The 21117-nt window shown below is 37.5% G+C and overlaps 1 protein-coding gene across 5 annotated transcripts in view; it reads left to right on the top strand.

Annotated features, from left to right (window-relative positions):
- The window catches only part of PCCA (propionyl-CoA carboxylase subunit alpha), a 313606-nt gene that overhangs the window by 183268 nt on the left and 109221 nt on the right, over positions 1–21117 (top strand). For all 5 annotated transcript variants that reach the window (XM_026121612.2, XM_064504347.1, XM_064504364.1 and 2 more), the window contains one exon: positions 16745–16847. In XM_026121612.2, coding sequence (XP_025977397.1) covers positions 16745–16847 — 103 coding nt within the window. The remainder of the gene's footprint in view (positions 1–16744; positions 16848–21117) is intronic.

The following is a 21117-nucleotide window of genomic DNA, read 5'->3' as shown; positions in this document are numbered from 1 at the left end:
CTTAGCTCATGAAAATAACACTGTCTCATCCTTACTGTTCTGGTTCCCTGGCCAACAAGTCAAGCATTCTTTTCATGATTTACTATGATGCCTTTGAAAGCCCTTGATATATTTATGTAACCATTACAGCTTCAGACCATTATTCCACTCTGTATTTTTATTTTCCCTGTGGACTAGCAAGGTACTAAGAATCTGTTCTCCTTTTTTTGTGTTATCTTTGTTTGTAATGGGGTCTTCTGATTGTCACATCCTTCTCGTGTCTCTTTAGGTGTTATTTATGTTGTTCTTTTGACCTCTCCTGATGATTTTTTTTCAAAAAAAAAAAAAAAGTAATCTTCCCTAATCATCGCTAAACCAGTTGCCCTATATAGTATTCTAGCTGTCTTTAAAATCTGTCTTTATTTACCCTTCTACATTGTGCAGTTGATTATTATAGAAAGAGGATTATATGTGCTAGGGACAAGCAATTAGATGCAAATATACAAAACGGGTGTTTTTAGCCACTGGAAATAAACTTTTATATAAAACATAAAAGTTGAAATGGAACATCTCAAGGTAGTGTTTATGACAGTTACTACAAAAAGTATGTGTCATATTTTTTCTTTGATTGGATTAAATTAATGGAATCAGAATTGATAAAGTGGTATAAGGTATTTATATACTAACTTGAAAGTAAAGCCATCATTCCATATGATTCATAAACATACATTCTAGAAACCACATGGTCTGTTTTGGGATTTTTTCATAACCTATCAGCCCTAAGTCATTTGTAGGGGAAAAAGGTGGTCTGGGCACGCAGGAATATACACTTGCTCATTCTTTAGGATTATGTATAGTGAGCATTACGAAAAGTTTGAACCTCACTGAATATCCATCTTTTGAACTGTCCCAAAACAGCAGGCACACAGCTTGCTGTGGTGATGGCTAGTGTGAAAGCTCTGTGCCAAGCTAAATGGTCCTGGCTAAGTCCATGTGTTTATTATATTTCATTTTCTATCATACCTGCTGGGAAAGCAGCAGCTGCTGTAGGAGCTTCATAGCTTCTGGAGCTACCATTCACTTAATTTGAAGCTTGAATTCGCAGAGTATACAAATGTGAATGTTTCGTGTTGTACTGCCATATTCCTAGCCATTTTCAGTTCTGAATCTGGCCCTTTTCTCATCTGTGCTTTCCATAACCTTGTTTTCCGGAGCTCCTCTCTTCTTTTCCACAAGATTTCTCTCTCTCCTTTACTCTGATCCCTTTTGAGCCCAACAATTCTTGTCATGAGGGCCTACAACTCCTCAACTTCTTCTTTAATATTTTTCTGTGTGTAAAAAGCATATACATAAAGCTGTAGAGCTAACAAGGTGTGTGGTAATTGCCTCTTGCTCCTCAGTCACTTTAGAGGTATTTTCAGCGTATTTTTTTGCTCTCCATCTGTATATTTTATTTGGAGTTTTGAAGGAAGTGGAAAAGTTTTGTTGACTTTGGGGGGGCTCTAAGCTCCATAAATACTGTGAAACTGTATTCACATGAGAAGTTCTATTGATGTGTTTTTCCTAGGGTTATTAATATAAAAAAGATGAGCATGAGCATCAGGATCATACCTTTTTAAGCTCCTTGGGGCATTGGCTGCATCCTGCTGTTTGTGTAGTATTTAGCTTATTTTAGAGGCTGTTGCAGTAGAAATACTATCGAAAAATAATATGGGAAGAAAGTCTCTCATACAGTATTGTCTGCATACTTTCACATGTATGCATCTTGATTTGTCCATTCTTTAATGTGCTTGCTTCATTCATGGTTCACAAAAGCTGTAGTTAAATATAAGATATTGATTGAAGGGATAGATAATTCATTTATACCTTTGTTGTTGAGTATTACAATTTTCAAACGTTTCTTTTTCCTTTGATTCAACTGCAAAAGTGGGATGGGACACAGAATGGCCTTATTATTGTAGGAGTATTTCTCTGTTCCCTGCAATGATTCCAAAAGCCCTTGCACACTTCATCAGTATTATTGTAATTCTCTGGCTGCAGGATATTTGGCAGCTGTTGCACCCCACTGGCAAATCCTATTCAGACTTCACTTCCATTCACCATTGCCATTGGAGAATTGATTTCTCTCTCCTCTGCTCTAACCTTTCCCAATTCATTTTGGATTGTTCAATGTGAAACATTTTAATTTCATATCATACAGCCATTCAGCTCACAATCCTTTTTTAACCTGTCACCAGGGTAACAGCATAGCACGCTTTCTTTAGGCAATCAAGTTTTTATTTCATATGCTTAATGTTGCATTAAATGTTTGCATTTTGTTTAACCCTCTTAAATACTTTGAACTCTGGATGTATTTTGCAGGGTAATGAAGTCTCTGATTTCAGTGACAAATCTTCATAGAAATTGCCTTACTTAAAATTAAAAAAAAAATCAGAAAATGAATAAAGTAATGAGAAGATTATTAGTAAAATCCCAAATGGCTGAGCAAGGCAAGCATATATAGAAAGGCAAAAATATTTTTCTCCTGGAAAAACCTTTCAGAAGCTTATATTATAATCCCTAGACCTACGCTTTAAAATTACACTTTTACCTGTAAGTGCTCTTGTTAAGATTACATTTGCATTAATATAATTAATGCAATAACATGACAGATATGTATGTGGAACTGTAAGCTGAATAGCAAGTGATTTATATATATATAATTGGAATTTAATAGGATGATGCAACTGACTAAAGAAAAACAGAAATTTTAATTTTCTGTTTCCTTCTGTTCATGCAGACCGTCATGGCAAACGGGCTGTACCCATGTTATTGGGAATGAAAATAACACTGAATTCAAAGTACCTTGCTGTAGGTGATTACAAAAATAAAATAAAACAGACATTTTTCATATGTGCGAAGGCATGAGTGTTTTGTTTTCTTTTGTTTTTTTAACTGTGACCTTACAGAGCAAGTTCTGCTTGTCTTGGTATATGAATAGGACCAGCTACGTTCCCCCCACCTGTTTGACTGGAATTTTTAAAAGTTTTTAATATTCTTAGTGCCCAGAATTCTATATCCTACATCGGCTATAACAATTAGAAGTATTCTGTTCTCAGTGATGTAGGTGTAAAAGTATAAAAATCAAATATATTTGATTTTAACATAAATGAAACTGCTGTGAATTTACAGCATAGCAAATAAACCTGGACTCTGCCCATTTAAAATGAAATAAGCCCATTATAATGAAAACACTAATAATATCTATTTTAGCACTTTGGGATACTAATTTTATAAAACTCCTCTTTGCAAAAGAAATTAAACATATCTGGCTTTGTTAGGAAAAAACAAACACAAAATATTTTCATTACTGTACTAGCTGGAGTGTTAGAGTTTGCATTTGATACAGCTCTCTGTTTTGAGAAGACAGCTGCTTGTTATAGATCAGACCCATAGAGCTGGCTTTGTTAGAATTTTTCTTTCAATAACATACAGCTAACTATACTAGGATGTAAATGTAGTTTCTTCTACTAATTTCCAAGCTTTCTTTCCAGTTTCCTTTTTTTCAAGTGGTACTATAAGCTACCAAATATTATTACTTGCCAAAAGAGGTTTGGCAGTGTTTTGTTACTGAATTTTGCCAAAAGGAGCCAAACATATGGTAACAGTTAATTTATTGGTTCTTCTAACCTCAAGGGAACTCTTACAGAGAGCATATTACCTTTTTATCTAACATATTTTAAATAAAAGAGCTGTTGGCTTGAAATTTGATATGCCAGTATGGAAGCAGACCTTCAATGCAGTTATGCTCAATTCAGTCTTGTTTAAGAGTAAGATTAAAAGTGCAAATGTATAAGACTGAACTAAAGCTTCTTTATTTTCACTTTTAGAGAGTCAGGTCACTTCTGCACAATTCTAATGTGTGTGTTTAAATGAAAATGTTGAAGAAACATTTTTCAGGAGAAAATGAGTCCCACCTTTCCCTCCTTTCCCCCCAGAAGTCTTAAGAGCTCTTTCTTCACTTTCTCGATAAGACAGTTTCTAGTATATGTGTTACCAAGAGAGAATCCTGAAAAGAACATTCATCATTGCCTTATATTTATTTTCGTAAGTAGAATCACATGCCCATTTGTTGGTCTGTGACAACGCATATTTGTCTAATTCTAATGGAGGAAGTATTTGAGAGGCAACTTTGTTAATTGTTTCTCTGTTCAATATCTGGGACTTGGATCTCTTACCTGACCTTGCACAGGTCAAATCAGCAATCAGCTGAATGTATTTGAGGAAACCCTTTTTTCCCCCCCCCACATTAGATGGTGTATGTTTTGCTCTTCATACCCTGGTACAATGGCTCCTTCAAAGCCTGTAGCCTGAGAAAGACTGGGCAGGAAAGAACAAGGTAGGGCCTGGTTTCTTTGAAACCAGGGATGTTCATCCATTGACTTAGAAAGGAGATGGTGATGGCAGGTCTTTATTCTGTCTCTCTGTGGTGGTTAGTAAAATTGGTCTTGATCTAGGAGTGGTATGGTGCAATGATGCAAGTAATTGCTGATAATGACTTGCTTCTTATGGCATCATTTATTTGCCTATTGAATTCCAGATTTAAAGGGTCTCCAAATATCCTCAGAGGTTTGCTTAAAATTTTAGTTTGAAGGAGAGTGTGCTCCCTGTACATGGTACTGGTATCCCTTCTAGGTTTTTAACTTCTGTCTTTACCACAGTCTTGTGGTATGTGTTTTTAAGGCTCCTCTGTCTGCCACGAATGATGATCTGATACACCTTGATGAAACAGTAGTGGTTTTCGCCAGGCCACCCATTTTTCTTCCAGACACTGCAATTGACCTGCTATAAAGTGGATCCTCTTCTGGCAGCACCCAGCCCTAACTGTTCTAGACGAGGAAAGTGGTGCGAGCTGGTGGCCTTTTGCTGTCCACCATTTTCAAGAGTTGGATTGTGGTGAGGAATTGTCATGTTTGTGGTGCACCAAGCATGGAACACAGCTCTTCAGGGACAGGGACAGCTCCTCTCACACAGAAAAGGGCTGCAGTTATTTGCCTTTTAGAGGAAATTATGTTGAATATGGACAAGAAGACTTTGGGAAGTCTCCTTGAGTTCTCTAGAGAGAACAAGCCTGTCATTGTGTATGGTTTCTATCAGCAGGAGTGGGAGCGCACAAAGTAGGCTGGAGTTGAAGGAGTTGAGAATTGTTTCTGAATATCTCCCTAAGATATCCTCTCTCATCTGCCAGACACTACTTCTGGATGTGCATGTTGAAAATACTCTAGTTATTCATTTCTTTCTTTACTGATTACTTAGTTTTTCATCTGAATGTCCAGGAATTCCTATTCTAATGGGCATAGTTACAGACACTGGATCAAAATCAGTTAGGTGTAGTGTATACCAAGTCATGTTTTGTGCAACTAATTTGTTTTACATGTCCTGTCCAAAATGTGTCTGTTTTTTCTGTTTCAGGAGGAACAGTTTGGCGTTCTTTTTGAGCGTCCTCCTGACCGTAAACTTGTTTGCTCTTGGTTGTTTTTGGAACGGGAACATTCAGAGAAAAATTCAGTTTTACATATCAGCTTACCAAGAAAGAGGGAACAATATTGTCTCTTTAAACAGTATGTGTAATCATTTTAATTATATAATAATTGGGTGTGTAAGAAATCATGCTTAAAGAAAAATGTTGCATATAGCATAAAGAAACGTACATACATGGCACATATGCCTACATATATATATTATATATAGCATGTAGAAAAATGTGTTTTACGTTTAAGAAAATATTTCTTTGATTTGTGGATTACCAAACTGCTTTGAATAGATTTAGAGCTAAATTGTATTGGATAAAGGCGAGGAAGAAGAGGGAACTTCTGGGCAAGTATTTAGTAGAAGTGTGACTAGATTCTTGCCCTATCCCTATACCCTCTTTGGTTATCTGCTGTTTGTTACAAAATGCTGGACTAGATGGACGATATTTTTACCCGGTAGACCTTTTTTAATGTTGCTATGCTATATCCATTATTATTCCCCCCAAATAAGCCAGAGAGAGAAATCTAAACAAAAGACCAACTTCATCTTAATCATTATGTGCAGTAGTGTTACTGCTGCTCTTTGGGTCTGTCCCTCCCACACAGACTAGTTTCTCTACTTGAAGTTTAGCTTGCAGAAAAGTTAATGGGCAAAATGTGTGAAATACATGGAGTGAAAGCAAAGGTCTGGTTTCTTCTGAATACGTGTGATTTTTGTTAGTAACAACTTGAGGCTGGGTTTCTGTGGCCCAGATTCATATTGACTAAGTAATATAATAGAAGTGTCTTCAAAAGGTAGTTCAGCCTTTTTGAGGTCTGACTCACTGTGGAGAGATACCTTTCTCTTTCCATTGGTTATAAAGGGAAAATATGGTGAGCCTTGATGGCTAAAGCTCAATGGTGTGAACTCTAGCTGTAAGGTAAAGGTGCAGTAAAAGATCTGCTGAAGGTAATGTGAGTCATTGGAGCTCTGTTTTGTGCTGTAATAGACTAGACATGGAGAATTAATACTTACTGAAGATGCACGTTTTATGTTATCTAATGTAATTTAATTTGTTTTTTTTTGTTTTGTTTTGTTTTGCCTCTGCTGCTCTTCTCTTTAATTTAGCAGAATTAGTGTTATGAATTTGTTCCACAGTAATCTCGTGTGGAAGAAATGGAGGACAACGCTTTAAAATCTGTGAAACATCACATTTTTTACATGTTAGGGAGAGAGAGTGACTACTATGTTGCCTCTCTGAAACTTACCCAGTGCTCTGATTTGTCTGTGGTTTGGTACATGCGTCATTGATGTTTGTTTGCACTGTTGTCCGCCCAGCACCGATTCTTGTGTATGCAGTAAAGAAGCATCTTTATGAAAAGCTAGCCTGTGTCTAGAGAATAATCTGTTGTTGCAAATTAATAACTTTTCAAGGTCAGCTTCTGTTTCCTATGCTGTGGCATATAGGATGGCTAGTGAGGGAAAATCTAACCATCCTTTTCTGGGGTTATACACCATCCTGAATGTACATCCTATGTATTTACTGAATTAAGCCTTGTATAGAGAAGAAATCATGGTAGAGCATATGTGATCAGTACAGTTCCGTTATAAAGTGAGCTCATTGGCATGAGTTGGTTAAGCTCTTGGATGCACTCCTCTGGCTCAGCTGCAACCAAGTATACTGGAAGTGCTGATCTCTATGTGATGGGGTGAGCTGTCACATTACTTTGAAACCCTGCTGATGTCTGCTGCAAGTGTTATGCTTCCCAAGATGCATAAAAAAATTAGCAGAATTTTAAATAATAACCTTCAGGATACTGCATTTGTGACAGGCTTCAGAGACAGTAAGTCACATACAGGTGTTGTGAAGTGTGGCAGAAAGACAACTATTCCGTATTTCTGGCAGTATTAACTGGTCAGTCCGGAGTGGACTGATAGATCGAAAGTAACTCTGTCAATCTTGCAGACTATCGTAAATCTTAGATGAGACACCTAAATAAAACTATTAAACACAGGAAGGGTAGCATTCAATACGTAGTTCTTAATAATAACCTCAAAATGAAGTGTGGAGGAGTATTCTGTAGAAAGTATTTTCATCTTGGCTCTGAGACAGGTTTCGTTTTTTGTTAGTGTAATATAATTTAGTATTTCTCATTAGCTTGCATACTGTATTCCCTGTGGGCCTTTTAGAAGGCTGATGTTCTTACTCCCGGTGTTGTTGCCAAATTTCCTCAGAGACAGCCTTGTGATGACTTCCCTTTCCCTTGACAGTAATATCTCTCACTCTTAATCTAGTTCTTGATTTAGTAAGTCAAGCATGTGCTGACAGGTTTCATTGTATTGGGTCTTCTGCTGTTGTAAAGTTTATTCTGTACGTTGATGAAATGCTGCATTTCAGTCAGATGTTACTGCCTTTAAATGGCTGATATGGCAGTCAGTCCATGGGTGCAGATGTGTATCTCTGAATATGAAAAAGATAGCTTAATGCGTTTTTTCCAGATTAAGCTTGTAAATTACTGGTGGTTGCAGATGGAGTAATATGTGCAAGATGATATTATTATATAACAGGGTAAATAAAGCACTGGAACATCAGGCCAAGTTTTTTTTCAAAATGGAAGTTTTAAATTTGATTCCAGTGTATACATTTGGTTCTCCAAATTGGTAATATGTTTTTTTCAAAAGTACTGCACTGTCAAATGTTCTCATTGCTTTCAACTGAGAGAAGCTGGCAGGAGCTAAGCACTAAGTAATTTCTTTTACTGGGGCAACTTAATAAAGATTTTTGAGTCTGAATTTAAGTATCAGGTTTTTGTTTATCTTTTACACTGTGGTCTCATACCACATTTACTGAGCTAAACTAAACACTGAGTTTATGGTTTTGAAGGAGTGCAGTTGCAGAGATTAGGATCAAGATCTCTTTATATAAGTAAAAGATTCTTCATTTTTAATTACAACAGTATTTAATATAGCTGTCTTTGGGGTGTGCACCAGTATGGGTGGATCTCTTGAGTGAAACAGTTGGTGCTGAGGAGCTGATATTCTCACTTGGTATATCGGACTTTAGCTTAGTCCTGTGCACCAAATGCCTGTTTGTGGCTGGAGTGTGTTAGGTGCAGTTCTGGAGCGTGTCTTCTGTCTCACTTGCATTCTGTGTCCTGAGGCTGTTCGGCAAAGCAGTCAGTGGAGATGATCGCGATGTTGCTTCAAAAGCTACTCCAGAACTGAACTGAAACACTAACGTTCTCACACCCATTGCGTACTGTCTTGATTACTTTGTTACTCTCCAGAACTCCTGGTCTTAAAATAGGAGAATAACTGAAATTTTGAATTCAGAACAAAGGAGCGACAGATTAAAGTTGTGAATGTGTTTTGAATTCAATTTTACAGCAGTTAGTGGCAATTCATTTGAGATTAGTAGGTTAAAAATCAGACAGATTTCACTTTAGATGATTAAAACAAACTGAACAGGGAGTTTGCCTAGGTGTTTAAAAAAATTATCAAGTGTGCAAAGTTGTCTTATGGGTAAATATAAAATTGAACGACTCCTGTGTTATCAAGTTTATTAATATGTACTTCTTCATCATTTCACCTCCATTTTCGTAATAGTAGTTTAGAGATTGCTTTCTGTCTGTTTTTAACATACATAGGAAACCTGTAATAATCTAAACTTAATACAAAGTGAAAAACAGAACATTATTGGTGGGCACAGCCATTGTCTGAATGGAAGTGCAGGAGCTGGCTACTCAACATTTACATCCCAACACCATCATATCACATATATATATATATATGGGAGGGTGTAATTGCTCCTGAATGATGTTAACAAGAAAGCTGCCACCTTCTCTACTGCTTCACTGTAATTTGTGTCTGAAGCTCTTTGAACATTTAAAGAAAGTAGGATAATTATTTTAAGATTATTCCTAAATATCTGCATCATAAGCAAATTGATAAATTTCCTTATTCAAGAAACACCGCAAAATTTGTATAGGGTTTGTCCTCTCCCTTTTGTGGATAGTTTGTTATTATTATCAATGTTGTTTTTTCAAACTTGCACAAAACCAAGCCATTACTAAAAATAGAGGGTGCAACAGCAAGTGTTAGAGAGAGAGACAGTTGTGAAATAAAATACTTAAATGGAGAAGGAATAGCCTGAACCCCTTTTTTTGATGACCAACAGATTTTTCTTTTTTCTAAAACAATTATCAGCATAAGTCAATATTGTTGGCTGATGTGATTAAAAACACCTGCATGTGGGTAGTTCTTACTTTGATAAACAGTTTTGCTGATTCAGGAAAGAGTTTGAAAGAACAGAACAGAATCAGACTTGTAAATTATATGGAAAATAAATGTCTTTTCTCTGTAATTGTGAACTCATGATTTGAAGCTTCTTTGCTTCCCATCTCGGAAATGCTTGCAGTGAGACAAAGAGCAGCATCTCTTATCCAGCGTTAATGCTTGCAATATTTCTTTCTTCCAAGAGAAATCAAATGCTGAAGTAAGCCCTGACACGTCATAGGAGGAAATGAGCTTCAGATATCATGTTTTACATTTATTTATTTGTAATTTCCAGGGTATGCTGGCATCCGCTGAAGGACTGGGCAGTCTGACCTTCCTGTGGAATGGAGTGGTCTTGGGTTTTGCTTTCAGCTCTCAGAATTGCTTTGTGTTTTACCCAGTGTGTTAAATGCAGAGTGCATAAAAATTTCCTGGAGTAGAACCAAATACCAGAACTCTTCCTCCCATAGGATGCATCATCAGGCTACAAAGCTGTGTTCTCCGTGCCTCCATTAATCTCTCATTCCTTCCAACCATCAGCAGGCAGGATGGTGAGTCCCCTAACGCCTGCCTCTGGGCACAGGCCCTTTCTCCTGAGAGATGAGAGAGAGAGGCCCAAACCCTCACAGGCTGAAGGGGACCGATAACCCAGATCTTTCATTCTCTGGGTGCATGTGCTACAGCCACCAATTTGTTATAACAGGATGGGCAATAGCAGCAACCCTACTTCTCCTTCCTGACAGCTTTAAAAATGAAGAGGGCCTTAAGAGATTTTTCAAGAGGCTCAAAATTGTTGATGTTTGTTTGCCTGTGTGCTCAGAGTGCTTACCTTCTCCTTAAGGCCATGGAGACAACTTTGGCAAAGGAGCCCCTAGTTCCTGGAGCCCTGCCAGGCTGAGCAGCAAGGCAGTTGCAGAGCAGTGAGGTTGGGGTGACTGTGCATGGGACCCGAAGCCTGCTCTCGCTCACAGAACTGAACTTCGGAGTGGAAGAGGGTGAGCTAGGAGGAGCTCAGGTTGTCTGCAGGGTTTCTTGTTAGTTAAATGGGAGATGGGTTGGGCCACAGATTTAGATCTGGATAGCTAAATTCAGCCTAAATTTGCTTTAAGCATGTAAATATTTTATAGGATCTAGCTTTATCTATTTCATCATTTAGGCTTGATCTAGAGGTCATTAAAGGCACTGGAGTTTTTCATTGGCCGGTGGATTGCAGGCCTTTATGTCAAAGCAAATCCCCCAAAAGGCTGCTATTAAAGGAAAAGGAAGTATCCAAATGTAGTATGTTTTGAATGAAAGCACAGTTCACTCCATAGCATCCTTTTTAAGCAGTGCTTTTTGTTATATAGTTTACCTTCCATGTTGTTTAATTTTTTCCAGTGGTCACAATTCAGATTTAGTACATGGCTATAAATATGTGTGTGTATTATTGATATAAATTCAATATGCAAGCAAATTTAATATAAAAACTATTTTGACAGAATCATTGAGTAATTCTTTCAGCCTTTGTCTGATCAGCTGGCACACAGGCCAGTAGAGGTTTTTGTTTTTGTATGATATATGTAGAACTATAATTTACTATAATGATGGTATATTTTCATAGTCTTGGTGAAAGGAATATATGTATACATATGCATACATAAAGTGTATGAAGGAAAAAAGGAAAAGTGCGTGTGTGATATGTATAGGTGAAGCAGTCTGAATATGTATAGAAAATGTGTGTGAATGCATGTAGAAAATATTTCAAATTGCTGAATAAAATATTTCCAGATTCTTAGGTTCCTTTCACATAATTTTTAGTTCTTAAAATAATCCTGTGAAAGTGCTGCTTTTATCTTTTCTGTGCAGCGATGAACTTTTATGTTGGAAAGTGTTGAAAGTACTCACTCAGATAGTAAGCTTAGATTTGTGTTTTGTTTGGCAGCACACTTCTGTTTAGAATTCTTTTAATCTATCTGTTCCCTGCTTTTATATTCATCTGATAGTTAAAGGTTCTCTGAAGGATATTTCTTTATATGTGAACTTATTAAACCAATAATGCTCAAAAGGGTGAGATTTACTTCCCTTTTTCCTTTTTTTACATCCTAAGATAGACTCTTGTTTGAGTTAAATTTCTACTTGCCTTTCTTGAGTTTTTTTCGGGGGGAGTGGGGAGAAAATAAGAAACAATTTATATGGTAGATCTAAAGTTTCATTAAAATTGCTTATGCCCTGTCCCAGGCATTTTAAGTGGGCCATCTGTCTAAACATCTCTCCATTTTTTTCTGATCATTTCCTCGACTTATTCATGAGCCATGGGAGGGCTCCTTTGTAGTCTCCATGTAGCTGGTTCAGTCTACCCCCACTGAATACATCTATGTGCTTGCATAACATATCTTTTCACAGTGCTGGAAATTCTCTGAACTTGGTTCAGATGAATGGCCCACTTTCTGAAGGTCTTTTTTTTTCCCCCTGCAAGGATTTGTATGCAGAAACTGACCTTGGTGGCTACAGAATCCAGCACATTATTCTTGATCATTTTACAGGCCACCTGCCGTGAAAGTTATGATGAAGGATTTCTTAATGATTCTTTGACCATTAACATTGTTTTAAGTCAATATTTCACTTTTATTTAACTGCTGAATAGGTAATTGCACAACTGAGAAACAGCTTTACAGCATGTCTTAGAATGTGGTTTTCAAATGCTTATAATCTTTCATAATTGGGGAATGTTATGATAGTTTGGGATTTCTCTGTATTTACCTGAAGTGTTATGCAGCAAAAATATCAGAAGTAAAAGAATTTGTAAGTTTTTTTCTCCCAGAGCTAGAACTCGCATTTTGAATTGGAAGTAAAGAAATCTATACTCAATTTCATGACCCTTTAGGAGCTGGTGACATTTATCATAGCTCATTACATCATCAACAGTAATCGGGAGAGAGGAGTTTATTTGCCACAAACTGCAGAAAATTGTAGTTTTATTGAGTTCCTTCTATCCGATTGGTTGGTGACAATCAAAATGGATAGGCTGGGGCAGAGCTATTACTTGACTTGCTTTTGTGAATGTCTGTTTTCTTTCCTTATTTGTTTTTGACTAGAATAGATAATAGTTTAACTAGTGTCTGTTTTCCACGAGCACAGTAAGTGTGTGTCAATGTAAAAATTTTATCAGTTGTCTGCTTCCCTCACTGAAAACTTGGAAAGAAGGCAAGAGCTATAATTGCTGCATTATTATAAAATATCTCTCTCTTTCTGTCGTGACAGCTGGGGGTAAAAGGGACATAAGACACTGTGCTATGTATGAAATAAATTATGAGACTGTAAAAAAGTGACATCATCTATAGTTAAAAAAAAGTGACTGAGATTAAAAAAAAAATTGAGACACTCCTCTTTTGCTTGTCATACCATTTAAATATTTTTATAGCTCAAATACTTTATAGAAGTGCCTTTATGTCTTAGAGCCAGGCCATCACTGTACTCTTAATGCCCCTATTGCTCATGAAGCTTCCCTGTAAAAGGCAGTTCAGAGCTGCCTGTTTCCGTATTGAAGGAGTTCAGGATGCCCTTCTCCACCCTCCGTCCTGTCGGCAGAGCCTTTTCCCTTCCCTTTGCTCTTTCCTTGTGTGAGATACTCCTTGCAAGGGAAAACAGTGCATAGCTCTCTGTGGCCCTTCTTCATGTTCACCTAGTAATCATTTTGCTGCTAAAATTTTGTTTCTTCCTGCAGCCAGTGATCTCCATGCATAAAGAAAGTAATTTCTGTGATGAGACTTCGTTTGTCAAAAGGGGGAGAAGAAGGGGTGTGTGTGAAACCCTACAAAAGAAATGCTGTGTAGATTTTGAATCTGGGGAAAGCTGATGAGCAATTCAGCCTGAAATGCCACTCTTAAATGTTTTACATCTTTTACGATGGTAAAGATTGCATTATTTTTTCTTTTAATATTTTTTGTCTAAATAAAAATGTCATATTTCAGCCCAGTAGGTAGAATTTTGAAAGTTATAAATTTCTGGAAATATCCAGAATTTTGGGTGTTTTCCATCAACTAGTGGAAAATATATTCAGAAGTCCAGATGTCTCCTCTTTGAAGGCGTTAGAAGAGTTTTCAGTTAAGGAAGTAACTTTGCCCAACAACAAAGAGATTATTTCCCATGCACTCAGACTTCTCAGGCATTTAAAAAAAACAAAAAACCCCTTTCTTATCCTGATGGAAACCTCTCCACTTCTAAAGCAGTTCACAGACTTGATAAACTTCCTTTCCAGATCCAAGAAGTTTTCCCCAGATTGTACTTTGTAGTCTTTACCAGTATGAAGAAACTTTTTATCACATTAGAATGGAGTGAGTCTAGTGCTACAGAATCATTTGCTTGAAAGGAAGTTGATTTTAGTGAAAACAACAAAAAGTAGGATTCTCACGAGCTGACTTATATATCCATCTTAGTCAACCGTCTTAGTCAATGTAACTGTAGGTTACAGTTACAAAGCCACAGACAGTTGATTAGGAAAGCTGAAAAATGTCCCTGTGCAAAAGAATACAGCAATTCCAGGAGAGAAGTACAACTTGCAGCATACTTTGGTATTAAGTTCAGCTCTGGACCTTGCCCTCCTGACCACCAGTGTTGCAGAAAGAGGAATTATATGACTCTGTGGCACTTTGAAACGCAGGCAAAGCAGTGATCATAGTCATGCCTTTCAAGAGGCATGCATCCTGTTTGGAGATACACTTGACAAAGCTCAGCAAGACAGGACCGAACAAAAATAATCCCTGCTGGAGAACAAGACACTCTTTCCTTTGATGGCCAGCAGCCAGATTCATGAGGTCACTTCCAGTCAAATGCAATATGAAGCAGGGCCATGCCAGAAGGGTTATAAGGAATCTCATGTCACCAGTGAAGCAGATCTACTAAGCTGTGTCTGAGTTGAGATTTTACCTCATATATAAGAAATACGAAGTTGCTGTAAGCTGCTAAATCCTATTGGTTATTGCCATGGAGTATGATGTAGAATTCAGCCAGATTCAGCCAAAAACCCACTACGTTCATTCTTATCGGTGCTCTGATACCAGGAAGTGCAGTGAAAACATCTCTTGGCTAGCTGCCTACTACCTATCCAGGAAATTCCTCAGTTCCTCCTCTTCAGGAACTCCAGCGTCTGTAGCGTTTCCTATCAGTGAGTGTAAATGTCTTGGTGACATAAAAGAACCTCAAGATGAGGCGTTGAGAAATGTCATTGCAACCAGTGAGCCATAAATACTCCCTCAGATTTGTTGTTTTGACAACTGTCTCTGTATATTAGTGCAAACGGTAAAATCTTGGCATCACTGGTTTTGGAACAGGTTATTTTCAGTATTGGTGTTGTGTATGAACTTTGTGGATAGTGATAGTAGCTGAGCTAAGATACTCAGAGAATCTTGGTGTAGGCTCTATTTGGTATGGGTCTAGAAGTGACTAATGATAAATATATATCTACCTGTCTGGCTAACATATTTAGTATTTCCATTTTCCTCTTGAGGGAAACTGCAAAGCAAATTTTTTAGAAACTGCTTGCTTGGTATTAAGTACCTTGTACCTAAATCAAGTAATGTTAGGTAACTTGTGCCTAAATTTTAGGTGTTTTAAAACCGAACACTCTTAAAGTAATCACCTAAATTCTTTGCTGGTCCGTATATGTTGCTTGTCTTAGGCAGGCAGTTTCTCCTACTGTGGCCTTTGGAGGCCTCAAAAGCACTTCTCCCTGTTGATTTGACAGAGAACTGGGCACTTTGGGGGAGGTCTGGTTCACTAGGCACTTGAATTCTTAGCAGGCTGCATGCAGCAAAGTTCAGAAACATATATTTCCACAAGCTGTGCAATATTGAGAAGTAGAATCTGGTTCAAGTTTTAAGGTTCTGAAGTTTCCTCTAAAATAATGTAGTGAGCAGTACAGTCTACTGATCGTGAATAGGTGAGCATTATAGCAGAAATTATTTTTAAGAAGAGATCTAAATGTGATGAATTTATTATCCCTGTAGACTTCTTACAGAGAATTCTAAACATTAAGAGTCAATGTGGAAGAAAAGCTATACCAAAATAATATACCTTTGTCTTAATGGAGTTTAAACTCCACCTGCCTTGTTTGTTTATTCGCACCTTTTTCTCTTCAGGCCACAACGGTGCTTGCCAGTGTTCATATACGGTGTTGGAGGCTGCTACTCATCCGAAAAACTTGCAGTGTACCTTCTGATGTTAGTTGTTACAACAAACTTGGAGAGTTGAGAAATTAGGATGAGGATAGTGAAATCAAAGATACAAATGAGTGCATTTTAAATAAAATAACGGAAAATGTTTTGGTTTTGCTCTGAATTTGCAAGTTTCAAGTCCGATTTTCATGCTGTCAAGTTTGCTTCTTTAAGCCTAAGTTGAAAAGAAGCAAGTTCCTTGTATTAACTGATAGCTAATGCATTCACAGACAGTTGCAGGAACAGGTATAATCCTGCATATGGGTTGTGATTTATCATTACTTATAGTTTATTTGAAGGCCTCTGTGGATGAAATAATGTAACACATATATTATAAAATTATGTATACTATTTGTTTGACATATTTTTTTCATCTGATTGGACTTTAATTGAGGCTTACTGAGAATGAGATGAAAGCGATAGTGATTATGTTTTGCCCTTAGAAAAAATGCTGCAGCTATCACTGTTGCCTTTCTTCTGCCAAACCACTTTCTCATCTGCTTTTCATCCTGTTTGAACTAATTCTGCAGCCAATGTTGACTGTACTCAAGAAGCTGTTGTAAGTTTACCGGTGTACCCAGTGTGTGAAGGCAAATCTAGAAAGAACTTAGTGTGCATTTTCTCCTAATATACCATTTGACAGAAAAATGTGTCTAGTGTTTTTTTTCAAGTATGCTCTCCAGCTGTGTCCATACCTAATGGTATTTTTTATCCTTCATGACCATCCTGTGAGGAAGGTGATTCCGGTTAAAATGGGTGAAGCATGAAATCTTTGTTAAAAACTCTTCTTCTGCCTGTTTCTATTTTAGAATTCCTATTGCTAAATCGCAGAGAAATACCTGGGAGCTGTCTGTGCATCTAGAAGATGGAGTTTACCCTGTTGCAGTTTCAAAGAACGGCTCATCATTTTCTGTAAGTTCTACTCATTTTCTAGGGAATTTTATGGATTGAGACAGTGTATATTATTCTTGACTTCTACAATTCTCCATCTATTCAATGAACTAAGTTAGATGTTTGTTTCATCTGTAGCAGGCATGACTGTGAATTACAATACTAGACTCCTTGTGTTAATTAAATAGTGCTAGTGCACAAAGATTTTACTCTGCTCGTGTCTTTGGAACGTTTTTGTATCTACTTGTTTCTTAAATCAGTTTTCTGATTAACAACCATGTTTAACATTGTGTTTAGAAATAAGGTCTTATGCTTCCATTGTAGATACTTGAGAGCAAGAAAATAATTGCCATGCCAAAAAAATTACGTTGGCTTAAGTTAGTGATTTAAAAAAAAAAGATCAAACAACTGAGCAAGATAAATCTGGAATGGAATTATTCAACAGATTAATGGTGAAACTGTATGCAGATGTAGTAATATGCCAGTATTTCATGATGTGTCTGGAACACTTCAGATGCAGGTGTATAAGTTACTGGTTTCTTTTGTTTGTTTGCTTGTTTGTTCATTTACAAATCTTATAAGATAATTACTTAATCACTTAATATTGTCAGCATGAAAGGCAGAAAGATGGTATTGAGAAGGTAAGTTTACAACTTTGTAAATCAGTTAATGCTAATTCCACAGCTAAGCTCAGAACTTTTACATTGATTTGCATAGTATCTGTTGACCCGTAGGCAGAAGTTATCAAAGTGGTCTAAAGGAGTTGCTTTTTCTTAGAATCATGGAAATGTAGGACTGTGAGGAACCTCAGAAGTTATCTAGTCTACCTCTGACAGCTATTGGCTCTCCTTGTCAGCCTTCATTGAAGAAGTTTCTGCAACATCTGCTTCATGATATTTTTGTATAGTCATGATGTTTACACCTATTTCACATTCAGAATCATGAAAGTCCTATGAAAGATGACATTTAAACAAGAATACAATAAAGACAATATTGTCTCAGTGATTCTCTTTTGCTTTGCTCAACTAAAATTTCTTTTCAAAAGACTTGATTTTCAGTTGAAATTTGTCATGTTTTTGGGTAGCTATTTTCACTTACATGAAGTGATGTAATGAATATTTAGATTTTTTTTTCTCTTTGGCGTTACTGGAGCAAGAAGACATCTAACAGATGTCCTTGTTTTTACTGTCTCTACCTCTGTCACACTGTATTTCACATATTATACTCACGATAGCTATGAAAGCAGAGAGTGCGAGTGGAGACCAAGGATGCTTTCTGTTCCATATGGATCATCCTGGCTGCGCAGAAAGATAGATATAAAGATCGGTAGTTATGGTCAACATCTTTGTGAATTTTCAATTGCAAGTGTGCTACCTTAAATGTGAAAGAAGGTGGTCATTTTTAGTTGTAGTTGTGATTTCTTTTAGAAAGAATTCCTTGAGATCCTAAACAACTGTTTGCTCAGAATCTAATATATTGTTCTGTCCATGGCTGTGACATTCATCCCACTTGTGCAGATTTTTACAGAATTAAATTTATATAATGGCTCTAACAGGCATCTTGTGAACTTGGAGACAACCTGTTGCTCAAACAACAAAGCATCTCTGACAGAATTCAGCCCAGTTTAGAGCTGGACTGGCACTAAGGTTTGTGTGGCTGAGATTGCCGTTCCCAGCAACAGTTGTTGGCCGTCATCCTTTCCCCCTTTATGTTGCAGTGTAGCTATCTAACAGCAGTCAGCTGTCTGCTGCTGTGAAGTAGATATAAGATGGCTACTGCTTGTTGTGGGTGTTGGATAGGTTGTTTCTGCTCTGTGCGTAGACATCTAATTTCCATTGTTGGACCTCTCCGAATTAGGAGTTTGGTTTAGCACAGCTAATTAAACAGGCAGGCACCTGCACCTACTTCCCCACCCCCAGCTTATTTTTTGGGTGATTTATTTCATTTTCACTTAGTTACCTTAGGCTCAAGCTATTATACTGGCTTAGTTATATTCAATCTAGTAGTGTCTTTAGGTCAAGCTGAGGAAAGTTTACAGGCAGAGGAGGCCTAAATATTCTTTTATGCTTTTGTCTCTATTGATTGTGAAGATAACTGAAAATACAGGCTTATACCTGAGTCAGTTCTGAACTCCACTTGCAGCTGAGTTGTGAACTGCACTCTCTATCTTCAAGCAGTGCTAATTGTGAGAAGGGACGATGAAAATGTAGTACTATTGTTGCCAATTCGTTATTTTAACATACAGAAAAGCATACATACCTATTCCACACTACAAATCTGTCTGTTTTGCAATTCCAGCTGTGAAAAGCCCCAAGTTGCTCAGCAGCCTCTAAAACCTCCAGGCACCTTCAGTGCCAAAATCAGCAACAGTTTAGGAAGTCGAAATGTGGAGACAACATAAAAGAAATTGAATTTTATATCAAAATAAGTGGAACAAAAAAAGTCAGTTTAAATGGGACTGCTAAACAGGTCTTGTGTCATGCAGCACTGTGAGCATTGCAGCTAATTTAAGCCCAGTTTAACATGGTGTATATTGAAGTCTTTGATTTTCAGTCCTTTGGTTTGTTATTCAAATAGTAACACCTCGAATATAATCAAGTGGTCTGGCGTAGTGGACTGGGCAAGAATGAGTAGTTAGGCCTGCGCTTATTTTTTCTTGTTTGTTTTTGTAGATTCCTTTGTCTTTCAAAAAGTCATTTGGGCCCCTTTGGCTACTTTTCCTAAGTAGGGAAAGCGCGGTGAGAGAGCAGTGCTCTGCAGGAGTGCCATCCAGAGGGGAACGACAGGCCGGCAAAGGTTGCTGCTCGTGTCCATGCATCCCTGTAGTGTGCTGCTGCTTTTAGCCCTTAGGTGAGGAGACAGGAACAGGAGCACTCCCGGGGAGCTGTGCACCGCGCTGTCGCAGGTGAACGGATATACATGCAACAGGGAGGAAGTATGGGGTAGGAGATGGGAGCTTTCGCATTCTGATTCTACCCTAACCAAAGCCTGTATACTTGGGGAAGATATCCTTCGTTATTTACTTTTATCTGGAAAATTCCGTATTTGTATCTGGAAAATTCCTTAGCTTGTGAAACAGATCCCGGTAGATAGATTTGACTGATGACCGTAGTGCCAATCCCACTTAAATCTTAAGGTGTGATTTTTTAAAAAGTAACCCCCCAGCTTGGTATTATAAAAAGCAGGTAACTGTTTTTGAATACTAAGTTTGTGCTAGAGTTACACTTATTATTCATTGTTGCTGGACAAATAGAAGACTTTTTTTCATTAATAATTTTCTTTTTTGCAGGGGTTCTTTCTTGTGTGTTTGATTTCTGCTGCAGACAAGAGAATATAATAAACATGACAGTCAAATCTTCTGAAAATATTATTCAAAACTTTACAATGAAAAAACAGTTGTCTTAAAACTTTAAAGATGAAAAATCAAAGAGTAGGAAGGAGAAATCTTGTTTCTGACTAGGAGGCGTAACGTACCATCGGAAGAAATGGGAAAATTCAAAGCTTTCTGTATTAACTTTGCTGTCAGAAATGCAAGCCTCACTTTTTGAACTTCTGGTTTTACTTTTCACTATTAAGTTGGTGTGACATGGGCTCCTGACTTTGTGGGTTGTGTCCCCTTGTGGCTTGTGACAAAGATAGCTGAATCTGTAGTGCGGTTAGATAGCCCAGTGGGAGGGCCACCTTCACATTCCCCTTCAGAAGTTTGCTCCTGCTGCAAACTGTGCATTGCAGCAGCAGTGTTCGCATTCTGATTTACTTTTTGTTTACCGCTGGGACTCTTCCAACAGTGACTCCTTTCTTTTTTCCGTAACTTTTCTAGTCTCAGCCGAAACCTCACCACCTCACAGTGTGCATTGCTTCGCTTTCTGTGTAGGCAGTATGAGCAGCAGGCTTCTCCATGGCTCCTGCTGCTTGCGAACAGATCATTCGTCAACATCTTGGTCTGTGGGTCATCTGTGGTTTTCTTCCTTTATTGTGAGAATCTTAATGAATTGTGCATTGCTAACTGCTATTTGCGGCTCTTTATTTTTCAGGATTTTGAGTTTTTTAACCATCCCTTTTTAATCCCTTTATTAGTAACAGAGGTTCTCGATGCAAGCTGCTCTGAACACTTTAGAGACCTAGCTTTCCAAAACTCAAGGGCTTAGGAGATACGTGGTCAAATCTGAGCAATACTGTTTGCCTGAAACAGTACAAACTAACTAAAAAAGGTTGGTTTTCTTGTTTCCAGTGGAGGCTAAAAAGCTTCTGAAAATCCTAATTTTCCTAATCCTTCTTTTAAAATAAAGTA

The sequence above is a fragment of the Dromaius novaehollandiae genome, chromosome 1 (assembly GCF_036370855.1).
Source record: "Dromaius novaehollandiae isolate bDroNov1 chromosome 1, bDroNov1.hap1, whole genome shotgun sequence".
In the NCBI taxonomy this organism is placed as follows: domain Eukaryota; kingdom Metazoa; phylum Chordata; class Aves; order Casuariiformes; family Dromaiidae; genus Dromaius; species Dromaius novaehollandiae.
The sequence above is the reverse complement of the archived record's forward strand: the minus strand, read 5'-3'. Positions and strand labels throughout refer to the sequence as shown.